Below are 16134 nucleotides of genomic sequence, written 5' to 3'. Positions count from 1 at the left end.
TGACTCTTTATTTTGTCCCAACACGGACCCAGTTTTTCTAGAACAATTTTCTTCCATCTCCAATGTTCTGTCACAGAAACAAAATACAAATTATCAAAAGAAAATATTGACAAAAATTCTCTTCCATAAACAATAAAAGAAAACCAAATACATACACACATACATTTTCTTCAGTCTCATCAGAATAAATAAAACAGAAGATTACGTACACAGACTGAGTTCAATTTTTCCCTAAAAGATCAACGCTCTCACTCAACACTGAGAACGATTGGCGAATCTGTATTTGGGGGCATTGTTGCAGCAAGTGTAACCGAATTTCGTGCGCCACAAAAATCGCATAAAATCTATGAATCATAGGAACATTCGTTTAGTCTAGCGTTGAACGTCTTGCAAAGCGTTTAAAAAATTAAAAAAAAAAATCCGTATATTTTAACGCGTGTCCGCCGGTGCAGTTGTTGTGTGCATTACAAAAAATTCCCTATTTGGAATAGAGAAAAAACGTTACAAGTTCGAAAAAAATACCTTAAGACATCAACATGGTTAAAGCTCCCGCTATTGGTATTGATCTCGGCACCACCTACTCCTGTGTGGGTGTCTGGCAACATAATAAGGTCGAAATTATTGCCAATGATCAAGGAAACCGCACTACTCCCAGTTATGTAGCCTTCAACGATACCGAACGTTTGATAGGAGATGCTGCTAAAAATCAGGTAGGATTTTCCTCCCCACCAGATCTCTCGTTTCAAGCTCTTTATTACAGCTGCTTTATAGCAGCTGGAGATCTAATTGGCCATAAAAGGATGAAATAAATCAGTCTCACATCAAAAACCACGGGATATCTACATAATTGGTTGGTGATGGCGTTGATATTTTTATACGATATCATTAACAATAATTAAGCATTAGTGTCGTGTTTCATTATTGATATGTTCGATATGAAATGCCTTGTGTACACCATTTCCCAAGTGAATTCACAAATGCGAATGATTGACAAGAACATTGAAATTTGCGACATGATATCTTGAAGTTGAAATGTTGTGACCTTAAACACAAAAGGATAGAAATGCGAAGACAAATTAGGTAGAAAATTTTAAGTTGAAAATTATTAAGTGAAAATTTTAAAAATAATAGAATAACTTAAAGTAAGAAAAAACTAATGAAATGGAAATATAAAAGCAAAAATAATTTTAACCTAAGATTTAAAGAATTTTTAATAACAAAGAAAAGAAAAAAAATGGGTTAGGTTAGGTTAGGTTGAAAAGGTGCAGATATTAATCCGCCCCATGCCGCTATGGACATACCCCTAAGCCAGTAATGGGCTCTAAAAACTATAAAGTAACCTCTAACCATCACCGCCAAATCGTCCGCCTTTTCATTTTCCCTTACCGGGCCATAACGGACCGGCATCCAAACGATGCGGATTTTGCCATCCTCAGAGAAGGCGTAAATTTCTTACACTGCAAGACTGCTCGTGACCTTACCGTCCTGGTTGTAATTGCCCTTATGGCAATTTTACTGTCGGTAAAGATGTTCACTCCAATCTAGTTTTTCAACAATCTAGGTTATTTTGTAAACGTACTTCTTCTTCTAAGTCTCCTCAAAAACCTAAATTCTAGACCACTGTGGTAGGCGTAAAACGTAACCCTTCCGTGGAATGTGCATATGTAAATGTCAACGTATAGGATAAACACTTGTTCCCTACTTTCTTGCGTCTACTGTTGGGACTTAAACCCTAATTCATTGGACGCCTAGGGTATTAGGTTAGATCTTCAAATACCTGGAAACCCATATCGCCCTATTCCACGAAGAATCATTAAAGCTTTGGATCTACTGTGGTCCAATAGGTACAGCCACCTGAAATCATATAGTGGTGGAAGTGATATCAAAATGCTGGAGTGATGCTTACTTGTTGGAATATACATCGGAATACACATATCGACACTGAATATAAATACATACGCCTTTCCACTAGAGGTGTACACGTGACTTGTCTTGTCACGCGTGAGTGAGATCCAAATCCAATCATGTGATCGTGCGTGACCGTGATTGAATTAAAATTCTTCAAGCGTATGCGCAAGTGAATGAAATCATGATCACGACTCTAATCACGACTCACTCACGAGACACTCACAAGACGCTCACAAGAAACTCACGACTAAAGTGAAAAAAATAACGAAAAACAAGTAAAAACGTGCTATGTTCGGCTGGGTCAAATCTTATATACCCTCCACCATGGATTTCATTTGTCAAGTTCTTTTCCCCGTATCTCTTTTAGGCAAACATATGATAAACGGAAAAATAGCTGTGAATTGGAGCTATAATATCAAGTTATCGTCCGATTCGAACCATAATTGAACTGAATGTTGGAGACCATAGTAGAAGTCGTTGAGTAAAGTTTAGCCAATTCGAATTAAAATTGCGCCCTTAGGGGCTCAAGAAGTAAAATAGGGAGATTGGTTTATATGGGAGCTATATCAGGCTATAGACCGATTTAGACCATAATTGGCACGCATGTTGAAGGTCATGGGAGAAGTCGTTGTACCAAATTTCTGCCGAATCGGATAATAATTGCGACCTCTAGAGGCTCAAGAAGTCAAGATCCGAGATCGGTTTATATATCAGCTATATCAGGTTATCGACCAATTAAAACCATATTTTACACTGTTGTTGGAAGTCATCACAAAACACTCCTTGCACAATTTCAGCCAAATCCGATAGGAATTGCGCTCTCTAGTGGCTCAAGAAGTCAAGATTCAAGATCGGTTTATATGGCAGCGATATCAGATTATGGACCGATTTAAGCCATACTTAGCCAAGTTGTTGAAAGTCATAACAAAACACCTCACGCAAAATTTCAGCCAAATCGGATAGGAATTGAGCCCTCTAGAGGCTAAAGAAGTCAAGACCGCAGATCGGTTTATATGACAGCTATATTAGGTTATGCACCGATTTCAATCACACTTAGCACTTAGTTGTTGGAAGTCATAACAAAACACCTCATGCAAAATTTCAGCCAAATCGGATAAGAATTGCGCCCTCTAGTAACTCAAGAAGTCAAGATCCAAGATCGGTGTATATGACAGCTATATCAAAACATGAACCGATGTAGTCCATTTACAATCCCAACCCTCCTACACTAATAAGAAGTATTTGTATAAAACTTCAAGCGGCTAGTTTTACTCCTTTGAAAGTTAGCGTGCTTTCGAGAGAAGGACTGAAAGACGGATGGACGGACAGACGGATGGACGCACAGACGGGCGGACATGGCTAGATCGACTTAAAATTACAGGACGATAAAGAATATATATATACTTTATGGGTCTCAGAGGAATATTTCGAGGAGTTTCAAATATAATGACGAAATTGGTATACCCTCTTCCTGTGGTGGAGGGTAAATAAAATTATAAATAAATAAATAATAAAAAAAATAAAATTTTCTTATGCTCTCATATCATTTGGTACTTAAACGTACGAATTTGTCTACAGATGTATACAAATGAAAGAACAAAGCAGCGGTTATGCATTTATTTTTATACATTAATATTCGTATATTCTGTATGATGTATGATTTGAGACGCAAGGAAAAAAATTATTGGCTTCATGGAAAAATATTTTGTGAGTGCCTGTGCGTCGTGTTTGTCGCGTCAGTAACCCGCGAGACGTGATTTTCTCGTGAGTCGCGATTTTCTCTTGAGTCGTGAGTGCCTCGTGAGTCTTGCGTTAACATGCGCAAGTAACACTTTTTTCTCGTGAGCGTGAGTGAAAAATCACTCCAGCGCACATCTCTTCTCTCTACCCCATCATGATTATAATGATCTACTAAAAAGAGAAGTGATAAAATCATTCGTCATTTTCACAACTCAACATAATCAATAGTTTGAATTAAATTTTGGCAATTTTGTTGTTCAGGATTTGTTGCAGGCATAATTTTGTAACAAATTTGTTATCGGCGGCATTGTCTCATAATTTTTGTTTTGCCATTTTCAAATGTTAATAGCCAAAAAATATTGTAAATCCATACAAATGTTTGAAAACATTTGTCTGTCTATCTAACTGCTAAGTATTTCAGGCTTCCAGCATAGGTCATCCATCCATTGAAATTATTGTTCACACCACCAATTGATTTATGGTTTTTCATTGTTATTCTTGTTGACAATTTTATGATGTTTAACAATTTACAGTGATGGCGTGGAGTTTGTACAACCAAGATTTACTTGACCTCTTACCAACGTAGGCAGTAGGCTTTGTGATTGATCAGTTTATACGAGTATATCGTTGCGGCTGCCTAATGTTTGGAATACATGCTCCTCAAATGACTTCTATGGTCATGTGAACAAACAACAAGATTTCGTTAGCCACTTCTATAAAAGTAACAATTGATTTTGTCATTCGAAATGGTCACATATATTTACAGATGTTGTTGATTGGTGAAGTGATTTGTGGTGCATTTACACATCTACTCTACTTGCATTGTATGTTGATAAAGAAATTATATATGAGGCTATGGATTTGTACACCCTACACCACCACTGTGGTACAGGGTATTATAGATTTGTGCCTTTGGTTTGCAACGTTAAGAAAGAGAAGAGCTAGACCCATTGATAAATATACGGATCGGCTTAGAATCACTTCCTGATTCGAGTTAGCTATGTCCGTCTGTCTGTCTGTCCATGTATTCTTGTAATCAAGGTACAGGTCGCATTTGTTGTCCGATTTTCATAAACCTCTTTTTTGGTCCAAAGACGAATGCTGTTGATTAAAAAAAGCGGTCCAGATTAAGATATAGCTCCCATATATATCTTTCATCCGATTCATCTTTTAAATCTGTAGAAGTCACAATTTTGGTCCGATCCTTTGAAAATTTGGCACAAAGTGTTTTTTTTTGACGTCCCAATATATGTGCAAAATTTCATTAAAATCGCTACAAATTTAGATATAGCTCCCATATATATCTTTCATCCCATATTCCCTTTTAAGCTGCAGGAGCCACAATTTTGGTCCGATCTTTACCAAATTTACCTTGAGATGTTTCGTGTGACGTCTTAATACGTGTGCAAAATTTAATCTAAATAGGATCAGATTGAGATATAGCTCCCATATATAACTTTCATCCGATTTGACCTATTGAGGCTGTAGAAGGCACAATTTTGGTCCCATCCTTACAAAATTTCGCAGGAGATATTTTATTTGATATCAAACTACATGCAAAATTGAACCAGATTAAGGTAAAGTTATCATATATGCGTTTCGATTTTTAAGGCTGTAGTAGCTACAATTTTGGTCCGATCTCTACAAAATTTTTATACTCTACACCACCACTGTGGTACAGGGTGTTATAAGTTTATGCATTTGTTTGCAACGCTAAGAAGGAGAATAGCTAGACCCATTGATAAGCATACCGATCGAATAAGAATCACTTTCTGATTCGATTTAGCCATGTCCGTCTGTCCGTCTGTGAGTCCATGTATTCTTGTATTCAAAGTGCAGGTCGTATTTGTTACCCAATTATCACGAAATTTTGCACATATCACTTTTTTGACCCAAGGACGAACGCTATTGATTTTGGTAAAAATCGGTTTAGATTTATATATAGCTCCCATATATATGTATCGGCCGATATACACTTAAATGGCCGTAGTAGCTACAATTTTCAACCGATCTGCACAAAATTTGGCATGGACTGTTTTGTTAGTGATTTTGATATATGTTCAAGAAATCGGTTCAGATTTAGATATAACTCCCATATATATGTTTCGCCCGATATGCACTTAAATGGCCATAGTAGCTAAAATTTTCAACCGATCTGCACAAAATTTGGCACGAATTGTTTTGTTACTGATCTTAACATAACAAAGATTTCATTAAAATCGGTTCAGATTAAGATATAGCTTCCATATGTATGTATCGCCCGATTTGCACTTAAATGACCGTAGTAGCTACAATTTTCAACCGATGTGCACAAAATTTGGCACGGATTGTTTTGCTACTGGTCTTAATATATCTGCGAGATTTCACCAAAATCAGTTCAGATTTGGATATAGATCCCATATATATGTATCGCCCGATATACACTTATAATGCTGTAATAAACTCAATTTGTAACCGATCATTAAAATCGGTTCAAATTTGGATATAGCATCCATACATATTTATCGCCGGATTTGCACTTATATGGCCGTAGTAGCAACAATTTTCAATCGATATGTTTGAAAGTCGGTTCAGATTCAGATATAATTGTAGGCTAGGTGTAGAGTATTATATAGTCGGATCCGCCCGACTTTTACCTTTCCTTAAAGGTTAATTTTTTCATTTTAACGTGTGCAAAATTGAATCAAAATCAAATCAGATTTATATAAAACTCCCATATATATCTTTCATGCGTTTCGACTTTTAAGGCTGTAGAGGCCAGAATTTTCGTACCATCGTAAGAAAATCGTAGAAGGTTCTATTTCATATTTCAATAGGTATGCAAAATTAAAGTCTAATTAGATTTGGATATAAGTGCTACATATTGAAAGTATTACGTAGACTCGTTGGTGTAGGGTATTATATAGTCGGCTCCGCCCGACTTTTGCCTTTCCTTACTGGTTTTTAAGTAAAAAAGAAAGAATGCGAGGCAGAAAATTTTAGCAAAACTAGGTATTTCCAAATTGTTTCGAATTATGTGATAAATGCCAAGCCTGTCTAAATGCAGTTCAGAAATTCTTTTTTGTCAATACTTGTTAGATAATTGTTTTTAGAATACATGGAATGGAAATATTAATGTCCCACCATTAGAGTATATTTATTAATGATTTTCGCAATGTACCAATTTTTTTAGAACAATATTATAATAAAAAGTTCTTTAAACAAAAATATTTCGTTTACTTAGACTATATACATATGTATTTCTCCTTCCATATAAACGCCTTTTTGAACATATCATATAATTAGTACATTATATTTATTAATAATGGGTGAATGTTTCCAATAAGATGATGTGTCAATGAGTGGGAGCATGGAGGAGGACAACGCCTTGGCGTCGACATACTTAGCGGGGAACATTTTGTGAGATGTGTTGAAATGCAAACATATGCCAGAGGCGCTGGTGGTTTTTGGCTATGATCTGTATGGTGATGATGATGTGAATGCCGGTGGAAATTTCTCGTTTTGCATTTTATTTTTCATCTTTGTTTTTGTTTATAAATACTTTTCAAATTCGGTCATCAACCATTTCCTAATAAAATAATTTTCGAAAATCTATACAAAAATAGAATATATGGTAAAAACCATATAATCGGATGAAATTGATTTGAAGTTGCGTAAAGGCAAAACAATATGATAAGCAACCACTGGCTATATAATGACCTTGTGAAGTATATGTTTTAAAGGATTGAAGATTTATTTCAAAGTTTTGTCAGGTAAATTAGTTTTTTACTAAATAAAAAATGGAAGGGGGATTTTGCAATATATATGTAAAACTTTTAAAAAAATTTTCTGAAAGGAAAATTATGCAATCATTGCCTTGCTCTCTAAAATAACCACTGTGTGGACAAAATGAAGTCCGGAACATGGTATTTTAGCCATTCTTGGTTTACACGTGCGAGTCTTGTTGGTACATCCATGGCTTACAACATAAATTTTTGCGTGCCCACTAATACGTCGCATTTATGTTGACAATTTGAGAGCAATTTGAGGCCATCAGCGGTCACAGCTGTTATTGTTGTTGTGACAGTGTGTTGTGTTCTATCTTTCGTCTGCTTGATTCCGGTGAGTATTCAGATCCAGGTACTCTGCGACTAAGATGGGGTGCGTCCAAAGGGATCTGGGTCTGAGACGAGTGGGTCTGGCTGGGCAGTTATGGTGACGTGTGTTGTGTGGTCCCTAGTCACAATCGGGACATACATCCTACACGTTGGCATCAATTCATGCTCTGTAGGAATTGAGGCGGCTGCATCTGCCGGATCTTTATTGAGCCAGAATTACTCTGGTTTGCCTTCACAGCTGTCCATACAATCACTTGAGTTGAAAATTTCGTTTGAGTGGCCGTTTGTTGGTTCAAACTCTTGGACGCAGCGTTGCCACTACAAAAAAAAATGTTCCGACTACAATATTTAAAAACCAGTAAGGAAAGGCAAAAGTCGGACGGAGCCGAATACATAATACCCTACAATTATAAATTCGTGCAATTTATAAATATGAATGTATATATATGTGCTATATCTAAATCTGAACCGACTTTCAAACAGATCGTTTGAAAATTGTTGTTACTACGGCCATATAAGTGCAAATCCGGCGATTAATATGTATGGGTGCTACATCCAAATGAAATCTCGCAGATATGTTAAGATCAATAACAAAACAGTCCGTGCCAAATTTTGTGTAGATCGATTACAAATTGTGTTTATTACAGCCTTATAAATGTAAATCGGGCGAAACATATCCATGGGAGCTATATCCAAATCTGAACCGATTTTAGTGCAATCTTGCAGATATATCAAATTTGGAGCACATCGGTTGAAAATTGGAGTTACTACGGCCATTTAAGTGCAAGTCGGGCAATACATATATATAAGAGGTATATCTAAGTCTAAACCGATTTTGATAAAATTTTGAAGATATGTAAAGATCAGCATCATAACAATCTGTGCGAAATTTTGTGCAGATCGGTTGAAAATTGTAGTTACTACGGCCATTTAAGTGCAAATCGGACGATTTGTATATATGGGAGCAATATCCAAATCTGAAAAGATTTTGATGAAATCTTGCAGATATGTTATAATCAGTAACAAAACAATCCGTGCAAATTTGTGTAGATTGGTGGAAAATTGTAGCTACTACGGCCATTTAAGTGCAAATAGGGCTATACATATATATGGAAGCTATATCTAAATCTGAACCGATTTTGATAAAATTTTGCAAATATATTAAGATCAACAAGAAAACAATTCTTGCCAAATTTTGTGCAGATCGGTTGAAAATTGTAGTTACTATGGTCATTTAAGTGCAAATCGGGCGATATATATATATATGGGAGCTACATCTAAATCTGAACCGTTTTTTACCAAAGTAAATAGCGTCCGCCCTTGGGCGGATATTTCCAAAATTTCGTGATGATTGAACTACAAATACGACCTGCACTTTGATTACAAGAATACATGGACTCACAGACGGACATGGCTAAATCGAATCAGAAAGTGATTCTGAGTCGATCGGTATACATATCAATGCCTAGGTCTAGCTCTTCCCCTTCTTAGCATTGCAAACAAATGCACAAACTTTTAATACCCTTACAACAGTGGTGGTGCAGTGTATAAAAACCTACCAAATTTCTTCCCACCCGACCAAAATTGTCAACTAAATCAAAATACACGCAATCTTCTCGCAACAGTTACTAGTTAACAATATACGATTCGTTTACTAAGACTATATATACGATGATATAACCGTCCGCCCCGGACGTTTTATACCACATTTTATCCTAATTTGTGAACAAAACTTACTTTTTTCCGGGATTTTTGTCTCTATCGGATATTTTGTCAAAAATCGGATAGAAAATGCAACTTCTATGGGCTCAAAATCTCAAATGTCAGATCGGTTTGTATGGCAGCTAGATTTAAATGCAAATGCAAATTTTTCCCATGAACATTCCACTAAGGAACAGGGGCAAACTTCTCACATATCAATGAGTGTAGTCCGATTCAAGTTTAAGCTCATTGAAAAGGGGCCTCCTTTTTATAGCCGAGTCCGAACGGCGTGCCGCAGAGCGACACCTCTTTGAAGAGAAGTTTTATATGGCATAGTACCTCACAAATGTTGTCAGCATTAAGAGGGGAAAACCACCGTTGAAAATTTTTTTCTGATGGTCTCAGATCAGAGGCTCAATGATAAGGGACCTCCTTTTATAGCCTAGTCCGAACAGCGTGCCGCAGTGTGACACCTCTTTGGAGAGAAGTTTTACATGGCATAGTACCTCACAAATGTTGCCAGCATTAGGAGGAGAAAACCACCGCTGAAATTTTTTTTCTGATGGTTTCGCCAGGATTCGTCACAGGCGGACATGCCAACCTCTGCGCTACGGTGGCCTCTATGCTCTAATAGTAAACACAATTTTTTGGGAGTTACAAATTTTTTAATTGGGTCCGTCCGCTCGTCTGTTAAAATCACGCTAAAGCCTTTAAAATGAAGATAATGAGGTGAAACTTTGTGCAGATTTTTTCTCCATAGTCAGGTTAAGTTCAAAATTAGGATATATCAGACTTTATCTTGATACAGCCTCATATAGACCGATCTTCCTATTTGAGGTCTTTCGCCCATAATTGGCGCATTTATTACGCACTATATAAGTGGTAGTAGATGGGTTCTCATCGCCAAATACCAATGCGCCGCAGATGTAGCACAAGGCTCTGTCCATTTTCCATCTTTTTTATATACCACCATTGGATGGGAAGTATACTAATCTAGTCATTCCGTTTATAAAACCTCGAAGTATTGATCTGAGACCCTATAAAGTATATATATTTTTGATTGTCTCAACATTCTGAGTGATGATATCCGAATGAAGTTATCCGCTTGAAATTTTTCACAGATTCACATTCATGTAGGTTAGTGCTGATTGCAATTGGGCCATATCGGTTTAGATTTGGATTAACTCCCATATAAACTGATCTACAGATTTAACGTCTTGATCCCCCAAGAGCCGCAAACTAAATTTTTATCCAACTTTTTCTGGTTGTTCTTCACGTAATTCCGGAAGCCTATCTCATGTTCCTGTAGTGAAATTCTCTAAGCAGATTTAACGAAAATCGTTTAGTTAAAAGGCGATAACAGAAGTTAACGATTGAGGTATTCAGTAGCCACTTTAAACGATAATCGACATCATTAAAATCATCTGTTTTCGTTATCGAAAAGAAAATCGTTAACTAAAAGACGGAAAATTATTTCGTGTAACGAAAAATAAAGATAATTATTTACAATGGCTTAGTATTTTTCTCTAGTTTTTTTTTTTTTTTAACATATCATTTTTTTAACATTATGGGATACGAATGGAAATAATTAAAGAATAACATAATCGTAATTTGAAACGATTCTTTTTGACAAATTTAACTATAACCCTCAGCTGATTTTATAAAGGGAAAACAGGTGATCGAGCCATTAAATCCGGATTTAAGGAGCAGTGTAAACGGCGTTTAAACGATTTTCGTTATAAGTAGAGAATAAATGTTTCTAAGAAACACTCCTTACATTCATTTTCGTTCATATTTTCCGAACATTATTAAAGTATATAACTTATTTCCTAATCCTCATAAGATTTCAAGTTTTAATTATACTAGAAAGCCTTTACCGTTTATAAATCTCAATCTTCTTATAACTTGCTTTCCATTGAAATTTACATTCTCTTCTACATCTGTATGTCTCTGTTCTCCTTTCAGGTGGCTATGAATGCCAAGAACACGGTTTTCGATGCCAAACGTTTGATTGGTCGCAAATTCGATGATCAGAAAATCCAAGAAGACATGAAACATTGGCCCTTCCAGGTCATCAATGATTGTGGCAAACCAAAAATCGAGGTTGAATTCAAAGGAGAACGCAAACGTTTTGCACCTGAAGAGATTAGTTCCATGGTGCTGTCGAAAATGAAGGAAGTCGCCGAAGTCTATTTGGGTGGCCAAGTAACAGATGCTGTGATAACAGTGCCAGCCTACTTCAATGATTCCCAACGTCAGGCTACCAAGGATGCTGGATCCATTGCTGGACTCAATGTTTTGCGCATCATCAATGAACCCACTGCTGCAGCTTTGGCCTATGGCTTGGATAAGAATTTGAAGGGAGAGAAGAATGTTTTGATTTTCGATTTGGGTGGCGGTACCTTCGATGTCTCCATCTTGACCATTGACGAAGGTTCACTTTTTGAAGTCAAGTCCACTGCTGGTGACACACATTTGGGAGGTGAGGATTTCGATAATCGTTTGGTAAATTTCTTTGTTGAGGAATTCAAGAGGAAACATAAACGCGATATGTCAAGCAATGTTCGCGCCTTGAGACGTCTACGCACAGCTTGTGAAAGAGCAAAGCGTACATTGTCCTCCAGCTCAGAGGCTTCCTTGGAAATTGATGCCCTCCATGAAGGCATTGACTTTTATTCCAAAATAACCCGAGCTCGTTTTGAGGAACTGAATATGGATTTGTTCCGTTCCACCTTGACGCCGGTGGAAAAAGCTTTGAACGATGCCAAAATGGATAAATCCTCCATAAATGATGTGGTCTTGGTGGGTGGTTCCACACGCATTCCCAAAATTCAAAAAATGCTGCAAGATTTCTTTGGCGGCAAACAATTGAATTTGTCCATCAACCCCGATGAGGCGGTGGCTTATGGTGCCGCCGTACAAGCTGCCATTCTCACCGGTGTGGGAAGTTCCCAAATTCAGGATGTATTGTTGGTCGATGTCACTCCCTTGTCCTTGGGCATAGAGACCGCTGGTGGAGTTATGACAAAATTGATTGAACGCAATGCTCGCATTCCCTGCAAACAACAACAGACCTTCACCACCTATAGTGACAATCAAAATGCGGTCACCATTCAGGTGTATGAGGGCGAGAGAGCCATGACCAAGGATAACAATCTTTTGGGTACTTTTAATTTGACTGGCATACCTCCAGCCCCCAGAGGTGTTCCAAAAATCGAGGTAACCTTTGACTTAAATGCCGATGGTATTCTGAATGTTTCGGCCAAGGACAACAGCACCGGAAAATCGGAGAAGATCACCATTACCAATGACAAGGGTCGTTTGTCTAAGGCCGATATTGACAGAATGTTATCCGAAGCGGAAAAGTACAAGGACGATGATGAGAAGCAAAGACAACGGGTGCAGGCACGTAACAATTTGGAATCATACATATTCAGTTGCAAACAGGTATGGAGGAAATATATGGAAGTACTCACAGAATTTATGTTTATATTTTAATTCATTACTTCAATTCTCAGGCTGTGGAAGATGCTCCTTCGGATAAATTAAGTGACTCGGATAAGGCTACTGTTCGTGATAAATGTTCTTCAGAAATGTCCTGGCTGGATAATAACAGCCTAGCCGAAAAGGAGGAATTCGAAGATCATTTGAAGGATTGCCAACGTGTTTGTAGTCCCATTATGTCTAAAATGCATGGAGCCGGTGGTGCAGCCGATGGTGGCCAAAAACAAGGTCAACCGAATAGTGGTGGTCGTGGAGGTCCCACTGTTGAGGAAGTTGATTAGATATTCAATTGGCTTAGTTATCCTTAAATATTTCGGTATTATATCTTGTTATATGTTAACTAAATTTTGATTCCTTATATTATTGTTTTCTTCTAATTTTTTTATTAATAAATTTTTTATATCTAAATATCAAGAATGTTAAGGTATCATTAGTATCCAACATAACAAATTTTAATTCCCTATACATATATGTATACCAACTATTATAGTGATTGCTTACAAAGGATGTGAAATTTGAGGAATTGGTAGCAATGGATTTAAATGTCTTAATGTTGGTTCTATGTTCGATTCTCGCGAAATTTTTTCGATTTTTTTTTACTTTTTTTAGATAATAGATTTTGAAGCAAAAAATTAACTGATTACATTCAGTAGGACATTGTCCCATAACTTATGAAACAATTCTTATAAAAATATTATATATTCATTGATATTTTTATAGTGTTTCAAAAAGTAATTTCGAAAAGCATGTGTTTTCCATTGTTAAAAAGGAACATAAGACCGGTTTTCTCGTAGAAAAAGTTAAGTTCATGTGAAATAACCGGAACATAAATCTTTAGTGGGAATAACAACAACCAACAGTTTAATTTTATCGGGACGATAAGGCACTAACCGGCATCCATCTGCCGATTAGGGTTTATCTTTACGATAAGTTATAAACATTTAAAAGGCGATTTTTTAGCTATTATCTTTTTGGCAATACTGGCTTAAACAGCTCACACACGTTTCGAGTTTTATTTCACTGTCAAACATCTTTAGTTTGGTCTATAATTCAACCATGATTCGTCTTACAAACAAACAACGCTTGCAAATTATTGAATTTTATTATCGAAATGCATGCTCTTTTAAGAAAGTTTATCGCGCGCTTCTTCCATTGAGCGACCAAGCTCATTTTTGGCTCAATGGGTACGTAAATATGCAAAAATTTTTTTTTTTGATAAACTTTCCTATAGCTCCTGAAAAATTTCCATTTATATATGAGAGCTATAACTTAATCTAAACTGATTTAGACCAAGCTCCGTAGATATTGTGATAGTCGTCGAGGAATGCCCTGTGCACAATTTTAGGAAGATTGATAAATAAATTTGCTTGCAGTGGCTTTAGAATTGAGAATCGGGAGATATATTCTATAGGGGAGCTATATCTGAAATGATTTGTATAAAATTCATCAATAATATCGATGTCAAATATCGAGAGAATAGGTTAACAAGTGACCAACATACTGGAATATTACTCAATTTATTATACCCTCCACCATAGGAGTATAGTATTAGTATACCCCCTACTAAGTTCATCATTCTGTTTGTAACTCCTCGAAATATTCGTCTAAGACCCCATAAAGTATATATTCTTGATCGTCATGACAAGTCGATCTAGCCATGTCCGTCCGTCTGTCTGTCGAAGTACGCTAACTTTCGAACGAGTAAAGGTAGCCGCTTGAAATTTTCCACAAATACTTCTTATAAGTGTAGGTTGGTTGAGATTGTAAATGGGCCGTATCGGTCCATGTTTTGATATAGTCCATGTCCGGTCCATGTTTTGACTTCTTGAGCCACTAGAGGGTGCAATTCTAATCCGATTTGGTTGAAATTTTACATGAGGTCTTTCTGTATGATTTCTAACAACTGTTCTCAGTATGGTTCAAATAGGTCTATTCTTGACTTCTTGGGCCTCTAGAGGGCGCAAATCCTAACCAATTTGGTAGAATTTTTGCAAGGCGTTTTTCGTTATGACTTCCAACAAGTGTACTTAATATGGTTCAAATCGGTTTATAACCTGATATAGCTGACATAGAAACCGACATTGAATATTGACTTCTGGAACCTCTAGGGGCGCAGTTCTTATCCGATTTAACTGAAATTTTGCATGACATGTTTTGTTGTGACTTCCAACAACCGTGCCAAATATGTTTCAAATAGGTCTATAACCTGATATAGCTGCCATATAAACCGATCTTGAATCTTGACTTCTTGAGCCTCAAGAGGGCCTAATTATTATCCGATTTGGCTGCAATTTTGTACAACTGCTTCTTCCATGACCTCCAACATACGTGTCAAATATGATCTAAATCGGTCTTTAGCCTTATACAGCTCCCCTATAAACCGATCTCCCTATTTTACTTCTTGAGCCCCTAAAAGGCCTAATTCTTATTCGATTTGGCCGAAATTTTACACATATACTTCCAATGTGGTCTCCAACATTCAATTCAATTAGCAAAGCAATTTTTTCTTTTAATCCTTTGTTTATCTAAAAATAGATAGCGGGAAAAAAACTCGACAAATGCAATCCATGGTGGAGGGTATATAAGATTCTGCCCGGCCGATTTTAGCACCATTTTACTTGTTTTTTTACTCAAACAAAATAATCCTTTATTTTTTCTGAAATCCGGTTGGGACATATAAATATATAACTGAAAACGTTATTGACCTCTTGCTTAAACAATATCGCAAAACAAACAATAAGAAAAGATTTTAATTTAAAATTATTTTAATTTTAAAATAGGTTTGCGAATATTTCTTACTAAAATCAATGCTGTTGTTGGCTTTAAATCAAATTCTATAGGTTTGCTTTAATTTAAAGACAATTTTTTATCTCAAAGTTAATATATTGCAGTACATAACGTCACCTGAACTTTAGGTTAAACAAATGCACACTTATCCATTTGAAAAGGCGATAAATTAATTAAGAAATATGTTAAATAATTTATTTTTTTATTTAATATAACACCCTTCGGAGGCATGTTAAGATAGAGCGGATGGCTGGAATGTTGACTAACTATTTAATTTTTGAAAGGCTATCCAAGTGAGGGCATCGTAGCGCAGATGTTAGCATGACCGCCTATGACGCTGATTTCGAATCCTCTCCAGAACATCAGTAAAAACATTTTCAGCGGTGGTTATCCCCCT

At 36.5% G+C, this 16134-nt stretch overlaps 1 protein-coding gene across 1 annotated transcript; it reads left to right on the top strand.

The window, feature by feature from the left end:
• The first annotated feature begins 536 nt into the window (after positions 1–536).
• LOC106081840 (heat shock 70 kDa protein cognate 2) lies at positions 537–13349 on the top strand. The gene is made up of 3 exons (XM_013244057.2): positions 537–710; positions 11412–12893; positions 12965–13349. The coding sequence occupies exons 1-3, from the start codon at positions 537–539 to the stop codon at positions 13229–13231; spliced, it is 1923 nt and encodes a 640-aa protein (XP_013099511.2). The 3' UTR covers positions 13232–13349.
• The last annotated feature ends 2785 nt before the right edge of the window (positions 13350–16134 follow it).

Source organism: Stomoxys calcitrans, chromosome 2 (genome assembly GCF_963082655.1).
Source record: "Stomoxys calcitrans chromosome 2, idStoCalc2.1, whole genome shotgun sequence".
NCBI lineage: Eukaryota > Metazoa > Arthropoda > Insecta > Diptera > Muscidae > Stomoxys > Stomoxys calcitrans.
Note: the sequence above shows the minus strand (reverse complement) of the source record. Positions and strands in the feature narration are given on the sequence as shown.